Source organism: Pteronotus mesoamericanus, unplaced genomic scaffold, assembly GCF_021234165.1.
Source record: "Pteronotus mesoamericanus isolate MK-2021 breed Mesoamerican mustached bat unplaced genomic scaffold, CSHL_Meso_final scaffold_36, whole genome shotgun sequence".
Taxonomy (NCBI): Eukaryota; Metazoa; Chordata; class Mammalia; order Chiroptera; family Mormoopidae; genus Pteronotus; species Pteronotus mesoamericanus.
The window spans coordinates 25,641,675-25,655,090 of record NW_026555313.1 but is presented as its reverse complement, the minus strand read 5'-3'; the positions used below and the strand labels follow the sequence as shown (position 1 = coordinate 25,655,090).

The window sequence follows — 13,416 nt, the reverse complement described above, 5'->3', positions numbered from 1 at the left end:
ATTGTGGAAAGCGGTCTAGAATTTCCTCAAAAAGCTGAAAATGGAAGTGCCTTTTGATCCAGTGATTCCCCTGCTGGGACTATACCCTAAGAATCCGAAAACGCCAATTCAAAAGTAACTATGCACCCCAGTTCCCATGGCAGCACAATTTCCAATAGCCAAGTGTTGGAAGCAACCTAAATGCCCATCAGAGAAGATGATTGGATCAAAAAGGTATGGTACATTTACAAAATGGAATACTACGCAGCAGAAAGAAACAAAGAACTACTTAACTTCATGACAGCATGGATGGAACTAGAGAGCATTACGCTAAGCGAAAGAAGCCAGGGGGCGAACGACAAGTACCATATGATTTCACCTGTAAGCGGAACCTAACCAACAATACAAAGACGCAAGGAAAATAAGACCAGCAACACTGAAAGAAAAAGAAACCAATGGAGACAAGAGGGAAGGAGGGAGAGGTGGGCAGGGGAAAAGGAAGGGAAGGAGAAAGTCAAGGAACATATAGCAAGGACTCATGGACAAAACCAAAGGGAAGGATTGAGGGAAGGAGATGCAGGAGGGGAGCAGAGAAAGTGGTGGGGGGAAGGCAGAGACAAATGTATTTGAACAAATAAATTAAAAAAAAAGAAATAATCCTTAGAAATGAAATCACAAGGTCAAATGTATGACATTTTAATGCTTACTAACCAAATTTTAAAAAATATTTATAATAATGATTTTGTAATAATAGCAGCAGCAGCAGCTAATATTTCTTGTGCTTACTGAATGCCAGGATAGTGTATGGGTGTCAGTTTTACTGCATCTACAGCGACATTGTGTGTTGTCATTAGAAACATTTCTGAAGAGACTGACAGGATACATAAATTGATATAAACACACACACACACACACACACACACAAAGATTAAAAAATGGAACTGTCTTATGAGCCAGCTGTTCTGTCTCTAAAAATATATCCAAAGAAACCCAAAACACTTATTTGAAAGAATATATGCACCCCCTATATTCACTGCAGCATTATTTAGATAGCCAAGATTCAGAAGCAGCCCTAACGTCCATCAATAGGTGAGTGGATAAAAAAGCTGTGGTACATTTACACAATGGAATATCACTCAGCTGTAAAAAATAAGGAAATCTTACTTTTTGTGACACCATGGATGGGCCTGCAGAGTATGAGTGGGGACCAAAAAAAAAAAAGAAAAGAAAAAAACCAACAGAATTACCTTCTGGAGGTTGGGGCACCTTGTAGTACAGGCTCCCTATGCTAGGTGAGTGTTCTAGGAACCCATGTTTATGAGTGCACCAGCTGGCATTGTTTTGGGAGTCTGCATTTGCCCATTTCATGGCGGGTGATTTATGAGCACACCTGTCTAAACTGCACTGAGTGTTTAGCAGTTTTTGACCAAAAATGGCACGACCCCTGTGCCCCAGCCTCCCTATTCACCCAATGTCACACTGAATGACTTTTTTTTGGTTTGTTTTCCTGGGTGAAAAAAATTCTTCGAAGGTAAGCGTTTTGCTGATGTGGAAAAGGTGAAACAAAAAATGGCAGAAGAACTGAAAGACATCAAAATCACTGAGTTCAAAAACTGTTTTGAGCAGTGGGAAAAACGTCTCAGTAGGTGTACTGCATCAAATGGAAGGTACTTTGAAGGTGGCTGAAGTTCGAACATGTTAAAACACACAATTTTTTATAAATAAACTCTGCATTTTTTAGATCCATCCTTATATTATGCTAAATGAAGTTAGTCAGAGAAAGACAGGTACCAAATGATTTTACTCATATGTGGAACCTAATGAACAAAATAAACTAACCAACAAAATAGAAACTGACTTATACATAGAAAATAGACTGACAATTATCAGTGGGTGGGGGTTTGCGGGGCTGGATGAAAAAGGTGAAGGGATTAAGCAATAAAAACTCATATACACAGACCACAGTATGATGATTACCAGAGGGAAAGGAGGGGTGTGGAAAGGTAGAGGTAGGTAAAGCAGGGATTAACGGTGATGGAATGAGACTTGACTTGGGGTGGCAAACACAGAACAAAATATAAAAAATAAAGTATACCTGAAACCTATACAATTTGATTAACCAACGTCACCCCTATAAATTCAGTAAAAAAAAATGGAACCCTGGCCAACCAACTGTGGCTCAGATGGTTAGGCATCACCCCACAAAGCAACAGGTCACCAGTTTGATTCCCAGTCAGTGCATATGCCTAGGTTGTGGGTTTGGTCCCTGGTTGGTATATGTATGAGAGGCAACCAATCAACGTCTCTCTCTCCAGCAATCTCTCTCTCCTTCTCTCTTTCGAAGGAAGGAAGGGAGGGAGGGAGGGAACGAGGGAGGGAGGGAGGGAGAGAGGGAGGAAGACATACATTTATTCTGGAAGGTCCAAGATGGTGGAAGAGTAGATAAAAAGTAACATTCACCTCCTCCCAGGAATGAACCAGAATTACAACTAAATTATAGAATAACGAACTAGAATAACCCACTGAAGATTAGCTGAACAGAAGACCCATATCCAAGGATTTACACAAGAAGCTGCATCGAGACTGGTAGGAAGGGTGGAGATATGAAAAGGGCTGGCCCTGAACCCATGTGCAATGGTCGAGAGTTCAGAGGGATATCTCAGGTACAAAGAATACCCCTGAGGAGTGAGGGATCTCAAGACCAGAGCACCAGAGCCACAAACAGAAGCACACATCTGGCTGTGTAAATCAGCAGAGATTCTATCTACCAGGAAGAGATCAGAGCTTGCTAGAAAGCCACAAGTCCTCTGAAAAGGCAAATGCACAAAATCCTGTTGATGGTCACTCACTCTGGGCTCTTGCAGAGAGAAGGTGGCTCAGAGCAAACTGGAGTTCTATGGGGAGATATCAGGTTGCATGGATTCAGGGAGAGGGCGGAAGGAACAGCCACCAAGTTCCCTGTGCTGAGTTGCACTCACCCGCAGCCCAGAGATGCCATGTATCCCGGTTTGAACTCTCCCCTCTATTAAGCATCAACCTGGAGAAATGCAGTAGCTCCTCCTCCTGACTCCCGGTGACCCAGTCCTGCCAAGTTTGTGCCCAGCAGAGAGGTATGATGGATGTGTCCAGCCTGAATCCACAATGCAGACTTTCTTGGAGGGCTCTTGAATAAATCTAGGCAGACTCAAGTTGTGTCAGAGATGCACAGGACAAGGTTCAGTTGTGTGGCAATAGGGAGAGGGCCATTTTTCTCCCTTCACATCAATCAGCACCACCATTCTGATGCAGAGCCTTCCCTCCACATCGCCAAATCTTCATCTCTTTTACCCTGATTAACTCTGCTGGCCTCACCTTGACAAGTCTCTTAGATTCCAGCCTACCACAATTGTCCACAAATGGCAGCTGGCCTTGGCATACACTGAAACTTTCGCTGAGTGGTCTCATACCCAGCACTGGTGCCAAATCTGAATCTGTATCAACCTAATGAGTAGCACTCGCCCTACCCGAAACTCAATGGGAACTCAAGCAAATCATGTACTGCCACAGGCTCTTTCCGTGACTGGGCCTAACAAGCAGCTAGCAGTTGGACGCAGATCTCAGAGTGCCCTGGCCATGCTTCTGTGCTGCGCTGGTGGAACAGAAGCTAGTAGAAGCTGACCTTGTTATGCAATTTTGTCCCTTCCATGTGTACTCAAGCCCAGCAGAGGCAGATACAAACTAGGATCTCTTTGTAGCTCAAAACAGGTAACCTAGGGTGGGTTAGAGACAGAATCTGACATTGAACTGCACTGGATTCCCTCCCAAAACCCCCAGAAGCAGTGCACATGGTGGAAAGCTCCAGACCAAATCAGAACACAGCCCAATCCGTTCCACAAGAGGTTCCAAAGAGAGATCTCTTCAAACACCAGACCTTGCTAGGGGAAATTCTGCTTCATGGAGTAAGCCCATGCACAGCAGATTGAACACTATCACAGTCAAACCTCACAGTCAGCCAGTATAAGGCTCAACCCTACCCTTGGTCAACTACAGCAATCTATACTTAGCTATAAAAGGTAGGCTGAAACATCCTACACAAGAAACATTTCTGAACCATCTGGATCAGCTGACAAGATAGACTGTGCTGAAACCCTAAGACCCCTACTATATAAGGCCATGCTACCAAGGCTGCTCCCTATATAATGACATAGCAGATCTACCTAATATACAGAAACAAATACAGAGAGGCAGCCAAAATGGGGAGACAAAGAAACATACCCAAAATGAAAGAACAGGAGAAATCCCCAGAAAAACAAGCCAATTAAAATGGAGGCAAGCAAGGTACCAAATACAGAGTATAATATAATGGTTATAAGAATGCTCAAGGAACTCAGGAAGAACAGATACATTCAGTGAGAACCTAAAGTGACAGTAAGCATAAAAAATGACACCAAAACGATAGAAAAGTACAAGCCAGAAATCAAGAATAAAATATCTGCAATAAAGAATATACTAGAAGGAATCAACAGCAGGTTAGATGAAGCAGAGGACTGAATCAGTGAATTGGAGACAAGATAGTGGAAAACACCCAAATAGAGCAACAGAAAGAAAAAAAGAACTTTTAAAAATGAGGATAGTCTAAGGGGACCTCTAGGACATCAAGCATAACACCATTCACATCTCAGGGGTACCAAAAGAAGAGAGACAGAAAGGGATTGAGAAGCTATTTAAAGAAATAATGACGGAAACTTCCCTAATGTGGTAAAGGAAAAAGACACACACATCCAGGAAGCACTGAGAGTCCCAAACAAGGTGAACCCAAAGAAACCCATTATCAAGCTATATCATAATTAAAATGACAAAGATAAAAACAAAGAGAGAATCTTAAAAGTAGCAAGGGAAAAACAGTTACCTATGAAGAAGCTCCCATATGACTGTCAGCTGATTTCTCAACAGAAATGTTTCAGGATAGAAAGGACTGGAACAAAATATTCAAAGTTATAAAAAGCAACGACCAACAACCAAGACTAAATATTTTACCCATCAAAACTATTATTTAAAATTGAGGAGAAATAAAGAGCTTCCCAGACAAAAATGAAAAAGCTAAAAAAGTTCATTACCACCAAACCAGTATTGCAAAAAATGTTAAAGGGACTTCTCGAGGAAGAAAAAAGGGGGGAAAAAAGGAATATAATTATAAATAATAAAATGGCAATAAATACATAGCTATCAATAATTTTATTTTAAATCATTATTTTAAATTTAAATGAGTTAAATGCTACAATCAAAAGACACATGGTAGCTGAAGGGATAAGAACACAAGACCAATATGTATGCTGACTACAAGAGACCCATTTCTGAATGAAAGACCTACCCAGATTCAAAGTGAAGGGATAGAAAAAGATATGTCACGCAGATGGAAATGAAAAAAAAAAAATGAGTTAGTAATACTCGGACAAAACAGACTTTAAAACGCAGGCTATAATAAAGAGACAGAGGACCTTACATAACGAAAAAAGGGATCAATCCAACAAGAAAATATAACCACTGTAAATATTTATGCACTGAAAACAGGCATACCCAAATACCTAAAGGAAATATTGAGAGACATAAAGTAGAGATCAGCAGTGAACAGTCTATAGTAGCACATTTCAACATTCCATCTATCAATGCATATATCTTCCAGACAAAAAAATCAAGTAAACAGAGGTCTTAAAAGACACACTAGACCAAAAGGATTTAATTGATATTCCCAAAGTAGTTCATTGAAAAGCAGCAGAATATGCATTTTTTTCAAGCACACAGGAATATTTTTCTAGAATAGACACGTATTAGGACACAAAACAAGTCTCAATAAATTTAAGACTGAAATCATATGAAGCATCTCCTCCAACCACTATGGTATGAAACTAGAAATCAATGACAAAAAAGAAATAAAACCCTGAAAAACACACCAACACATGGAGGTTAACTAACATGTTACTAAACAGTGAATTCAAGGTAGAGATCAAACGGTATCAGACAAACAGGAACACAAAATCTACGAGACACAGACAAAACAGTTCTATTAGGGAAATTCTTGGTAACATAGGCCTACCACAAACACAATGAAATTCTCAAATCAACTGTCTATCCTTATACCTTCGGGAACAAGAAGAAGAACAACAACAAAAAAGCCCAAAATGAGTATAAGGAAGGAAATAATAAAGTTCAGAGAGAAATAAACAAAATAGAGTCTAAAAAAACAAAACAAAACAATGAAACCAAGAGCTGGTTTTTTGAAAAGACAAACAAGGTTGATAAACCCTTAAGAAGATATATTAAGACAAAAAGAGAAGACCCAAATAAATAAAATCAGAAATGAAAGAGAACAACTGATACCACAGAAATGCAAAGAATTGTAAGAAAATATTATGAACTGTACGCCAACAAAAGAAACAATCTAGAATAAATAAATTCCTAGAAATATACAATCTTCCAAAACTAATCAAGAAACACAAAGTCTGAACAGGCTGATACAACCCACAAAATTTAATTAGTAGTAAAGAAAAACTGCCAATAAACAAAAGTCTTGGACCGGAAGGCTTCACAGGTGAATTTTATCAAACATTCAAAGAACTAACCTACCCTTCTCAAACTAGTCCAAAAATTTCTAGAGGGAAGACTCCCAATCTCATTTTATGAGGTCAGTATTATACTAAATGCAAAACCAGATAAAGATTCCACAAAGAAATAAACCAATATCCCTGATACACATTGATGCAAAAATCCTCAACAAAATATGAGCAAACTCATTCCAACATATTCAAAAGATCACACACAAATATCAAACAAACAAAAAAGGATCACACACCATCACCAAGTGGAATGGATGCAAGGTTGACGTAATATTCACAAATCAATTAATGTGATACACCACATAAAAAAATAAAGGATAAAAATGATACAATCATATCAAAAGAAACAGAAAAAGAATTTGACAAAATCCAGACCAATTTATTATTAAGAACTCTAAGATAAGTGAAAACAGAGGGAAAATGCAACATAATAAAGACCATATGTGACGAATCCACAGCTAACATCATATGAAACATGGAAAATCTAAAAGTGTTTCCCTTAAGATCAGGAACAAGACATGGATGCCCACTATCACCACTGTTATCCAACATAGTAGTGGAAGGCCTAGGCACAGCAATCAGACAATAAGAGACAGAAAGCATTCATAATGAAAAGGAAGAAGTAAAACTGTAATTGTTTGCAGATGACATGATACTGTATATAGAGGACCCTAAATATTCCACCTCCCAAAATACTAGAACTGATAAATGAATTCAGTGAAGTAGCAGGATACAAAATAAATATTCAGATATTGGTTGTACTTTTTATTGAACTATCAATAAACATGTGCCAATGATGAGCTATCAGAATTGGAAACTAAGAAAACAATCCCATTTATAATTGACTCAAAAAAATATAATTTAACCAAGGATGTAAAAGACCTGTACTCAAAAAATTATAAGGCAACAAAGAAAGAAATTTCTTTCTAGAAGTAGTACACAAAGAAAGTAGAAGCATATACTATGTCCATAGATAGGAAGAATTAACATCAAAGTGTCTATAACACCCAAAGTGATCTACAGTCAACACAATTCCTATCAAGATACCAATGGCATACTTCACAGGACTAGGAGAAATATTCCAAAAATTTATATGGAACTACAAAAGACCCAGAAAAGGCACAGCTATCCTGAGAAAGAAGAACAAAGTTGGAGGTATCCTGCTACATGATATCAAACCATACTATTATGCTATCATAACCAAAGCAGTATGGTACTGGCATAAAAACAGACACATATATCAATAGAACAAAATAGGGGACCAGAAATAAACCAACACCTATGTGTTCAAATGATATTTGACAAAGAAGGCAAAAACATCCAATGGCGTAAAGATAGTATATTCAATAGAGGGTGTTAGGAAAATTGGACAGATACATGCAAAAAACTGAAACTAGATCACCTTCTTAGAAGAATAAATTCAAAATGGATTAAAGACATAAATGTAAGACCCCAAACCATAAAACTCCTAGAAGAAAACATAGGCAGTAAAAATCTCTGACTTTTCTTTTGGCAATATTTTTTTTCTGACATAACTGCTTGGGCAAAAGAATCAAAGAAGAAATAAACAAATGGGACTATATCAAACTAAAAATTTTGCATAGGAATCAGTACCATCAGCAAAATGAAATGACAACCCACTGAATGGGAGAACATATTGTGAATGATACATCTGATAAGGGGTTAATATCCAAAACTTACAAAGAACTAGGACAACTCAACACCAAACAAAAAACAAGATGGCCAATAGACCTATGAAAAGATGCTCAATGTCACTAATCATCAGAGAAATGCCAAATGAAAACCACAGTGAAATATCACTTCACACCTGTCAGAAGGGTTATCGTCAGTAAATCAGCAAAAAAAGTGCTGGCAAGGATGTGTAGAAGGGGGAACCTTTCTGCACTATTGGTGGGGAAGCAGACTGGTGTAGCCACTGTGGAAAGCAGTGTGGAGTTATCTCAAAAAATTAAAAATGGATCTGCCTTTTTATCCAGTGATCCCACTTCTGGCAATACATCTGTAGGAACCCAAAACACTAATTCAAAAGAACATAAGCACCCCAATGTTCATTTCAGTGTTATTTACAATCACCAAGATATGGAAACAGCCCAAGCGTCTGTCAATAGATGAGTGGATAAAACAACTATGGGACATCTACACAATGGAATACCACTTGGCTGTAAAAAAGAAGAAAATTTTATCCTTTGTGAAAGCATGGATGGATATGGAGAACATTATGCTAAGTGAAATAAGCCAGTCAGGGAAAGAAAATACCATATGATTTTACTGTATGTGGAATCTAGTGAACAAACTCTACCAACAAGGAAAACAAAGACAGACTCACAGAGAACAGAATGATAGCTAAAGTGGGGAGGGGAGATTAGGGGATGGAGGGATTGGGCAAAAAGCAGAAAGGACTCATGGACATGGACAACAGTGTGGTGATTGCTGGGGGAAGGAGGTACAAGGGGACAAAATGGCAATAGAAAAAATACAATTAAAAAAAGATGTAAATGAAAAATACATTAAAAAAATAAAATAAAGAAATAAAAAGAAAAAAAATGGAACTGCCTTATGACCAAGCAGTGCCATTCCTGGGTATATATCTGAAGAAACCCAAAACACTAATTTAAAACAATATATGCATCCCTACGTTCACTGTGGCACTATTTATAATACAATAGCCAAGATATGGAAGCAACCCAACTGTCCATCAACAGACAAGCGGATAAAAAAATATGGTACATATATACTTGGCCATAAAAAATAAGTAGATCTTACCATCTTTGAGACAACGATGAACCTAGAAGGTGTTATGCTATGTGAAACAATCTGTATAATTTCACTTATGTGTGGAGTCTAAACAGCAAAATAAACAACAAAAAAAATACAAACAGATTCATAGATACAGAGAACAGACTGACAGCTGCCAGATGAGAGGGGTTTAGGGTACTGGGTGAAAAAGGTGAAGGGATTAAGAAGTACAAATTGTTGGTGATAAAACAGTCATGGGGATATAAAGTACACCATAGGGAATATAGTCAAAAAATACTGTGGTAGCTATATATGGTGCCAGGTGGGTACTAGAAATATCAGGACAACAGTTTGTGAAGTATATGTTTATCTAACCACTATGCTGTATACCTGAAACTAATACAAAATAACACTGAATGTAAGTTGTAATTGAAAAATAATATTAAAAAGAATACATTTAATTTTACATGTACTAAAATTTTTGTCCCACTCTATTAACAGGTTTTTCTGCTTTGTTTTAACACACAGATGCATACATATAATCCAACAGACTCTGATAAGAGGACCAACTGCACTTCTGTTTCATACTAAAGATGAATGTCACCAGAGACGTCATTTAACACTATTTTACATGAGGTGCAAATGAAACTCCTTAGAATCAAGATTGATATCTTAAGTCCATATGATTTACAACTTTTTAATCCACATTTGACATGAATTGATGCTCCACTATGCCATACTACAATTTTTTTGTTTCAAGTTAAGTAGTCTGCTGCTAAGCCAATAGAACTCAGTTATAACTTTCACTGCTACAATGACACCAAGAAACAAAATGAATCATAGACTATCACAGAATAGCCATAGAGTAAGTTGAACTTTTCAAGGAAGTAAATCTCCTTCAAAACAATGATCCTAGAGTGGGCCAAGGGAGAAATTGCTTTGGAACATTGAGTAAATGAAAAATAGGACTGGATTACGATTGCCTAAGCCTGTTCTATGAATCAAGTGACTAAGAAGAGATCAACTATTGGATTAGCAGATTCTAAACCATGATATTACCATCCATGAAAGGACTAGGATAAAGACTTTAGTGAACTTGTATTTAATCTTTTACAAATTTATCATTGTAAAATTACCAAAATCTCATGGCAGACTACATACTGAAGTAAATTTCTATGGACATATCTAAACTGTGTCTTTTCAACTGTGTTAAATTTTTGTAGACTACGTGATATACTTTACTATTATCTACAGACTTAAGTATAGTAATTTCTTTAAAAGTTTGAATCAAATTCCCTTTCCTATAGGAAGATTATCTGTATGTTCAAGGTTAGATCTTCCTTCTAAATATCCCCATAACCTGTATTCTTCCCCTTCTTGTAACACTCATCAAACTTGATGTAACTAACAACAGTTTTCCTATTAATTGTGAGCTCCACTAGGGCAGGAACCATGTCTGTTTTGATTGCTTCTGCATTCTTAGCACAGTGCTTGGCACATACCGGTAAATATATATTGGAAGGTATACAATGACAAAGTCAGAAAGAAATATAAACACAACTTAATAAATAGCTACTATAGTCTCTGAACTCTTCTATTATATTAAATAAGTGATTTTCTCTTTTCTACTTTTGTGATGGTGAATTCCGGATCTACAATTTTTTAATGTGCTGTATAATTCTAAGATTTGGACAGCAGGAGATAGCTAAAATTCTCTGTCAGTTAAATTATTTTTATGAAAATTCATTTTACTCTACATTCTTTAAAACACAAAGAACTAGTATCTTTAATTTGATTTTTTTTTTAAAAAAGAGCACTTAGTTTGATTGAGCACTTAATAGAAGATATTAACCAAAGAACACATACTCTGGACTCCTCATCTTTACATTAGCTTTGAAAAATGAATGAGTCTGTGTATTTGGAAAGGCTACTTACTTAAACTTGAATCTGATCTTCAAATAGCTATAAAAATATTAAAATAAAATAGCACATTTCCTTACCCAGGTCAGCAAATCTTCCCCAATTTGATCAATAACAGAGGTCTCATTCCTTTTTCGAATGGCTTTCATTTGCTCATTCAACCCAACTAAAAGGGGAAAAATAAAATGGAAAAAAAATTAAGCATATACTCATTTCAGGCTGAAGTTACTGGTAGTACCAAGAATTTAAATCTTCTCCTAAAAATAAGTTTGGACACAATTCTTATAAATCTCCGAGTGGGTCCCCCCAAAAACTGGAATTATCTTCTGTAGAGGTGGCCCCTAGGTGAGTGTTCTAGGAACTCATCTGTATCAATGTACTAGCTGGTGGTATCGTGAGAGGCCATGTTTGGCTTCAGTGAATTTTTTTGAAGACTCAGTGCACTTGCTTATTTCATGGCAGGTGATTTACGAGCACATGTGCCCATATTGCACTGAATGTTCAGCAATTTTTGACCAAAAATAGCATGATTTCCATGCCCCACCCTCCATATTCATCCGATCTCGCCCCGAGCGACTTTTTGTTTCCCGTGATGAAAACAGTCCTTGAAGGGAAATATTTTGCCAATGTGGAAGAGGTGAAACAAAAAACAGCAGAAGCACTTAAAAGGCATCAAAATCGACGAGTTCAAAAACTTTCAAGTAGTGGAAAAAATTCTCAATAGGCGTACTGCATCAAATGGAGATTACTTGGAAGGTGACTAAAATTTAAGCATGTAAGAATAAATACACAGTTTTTAATAAATAAATTCCAAGGTTTTCTTGGGGGGGGGGTCCACCCCACCCATAGATATTTATGAGCTTTTTCTGAAAAATAGGTGGCAAAGGGTAAAACAATGTGAAAACTAGCAAATTCCATGCAGGTTAGGTAAATCATATTTTCATTTAACTTCATGACTTGATCTATAACTGTGGTTATAAAGAAGTTAAATTTAAATAGTGCAGGTGATTCTTCCTACTATTTCTCTCAAAATGTGTACATTCACAAGCAATGGATATAATCAAGCCCTAACTTGTCAATGCATGGCAGTGAAACCTAAAATCACCCCCAAAGAAGTAAATGGCTTTAATGTGGTGAGCAGGTATTAAAAGGTGGTAAGCCCATCCTATCCCTGATGAAAGAAAAATGAAAAAGGGTCACAGAGAAAGAATGACTTATAAAGAGAGGAACTAATAGTACTGACTAGAAAGTATGAGATGAGTTCAACCAGGGGAAGCCAGCAAGAAAGAATTTTTCTATACTCAAATGTTCCAAGCAAAAAAGTAAATAAACAAATAAAAATAAAACAATTCCTGAAAATGATACCATCATGGGGTTACATACTGAATATAACTATTTTCAAAATTCATTTATACATATACATATTATATGGGATACTTATTTTTAAAAATACATGTACTGTAACTGATACAAAATTTTCAAGGGTAATTTTGACTACTCATGTTTTTCACCTTAAACACTGACATTAGATCCTAAGTCCTTTGTTAATCCTTTGTATAGAAAAGGCTGGTTTAGGGTTGAGCGGGACATATTCGAAGATGTGTTCACATATATAATTTCAGACGTTAACACGGATACACCACTGTTACCGTATCTTTATATGCTCACAATCTTTTTTCTATTGGAAATGTTAGGGACAAAGATTAGAGTCAATTTCTCTTACTGTGAAGTTGAAGAATATCTTCTAAGTTTGAAAAAATTTTCCGTAATTCTGAAGGTGACAGAATTCCTTCTCTGGACACTCGCTGATAGAACACTTGATCAAGAACCTTTAGTGTTCGAACATGAGCTCTTTCAGTATAAAACAATTCTATAGAGAAAAAAGATAAATATAAAATTTTGCCTTAGAATAATTCCATGAAAAGTCTAGCACTGATCTTACCCGATACATAGTACAATATTGACTATATTCATATAGGCTTTAGCTGAAATTAACTAGCAAATAATTTATATAATATTTATTTACACTTTAGAGACTATGCGGTATCTCAGAAGTGATTTTCTTGATTCCACAGAACCCTCCTACACATTAGCTATAAGAGTTTAATACTGACAAATGAAAAACATCATTCAAAACTGTTTGGTACTTAAGTTACATGTACTCCAA

The 13,416-nt window shown here is 36.8% G+C and overlaps 1 protein-coding gene across 4 annotated transcripts in view; it reads right to left on the bottom strand.

Moving 5' to 3' along the window:
• ARHGEF12 (Rho guanine nucleotide exchange factor 12) overlaps window positions 1-13,416 on the bottom strand; it is a 201,083-nt gene that overhangs the window by 40,777 nt on the left and 146,890 nt on the right. For all 4 annotated transcript variants that reach the window (XM_054592457.1, XM_054592459.1, XM_054592458.1 and 1 more), the window contains 2 exons: window positions 12,973-13,119; window positions 11,330-11,415 (listed from right to left, as the gene is read on the bottom strand). In XM_054592457.1, coding sequence (XP_054448432.1) covers window positions 11,330-11,415; window positions 12,973-13,119 — 233 coding nt within the window. The remainder of the gene's footprint in view (window positions 1-11,329; window positions 11,416-12,972; window positions 13,120-13,416) is intronic.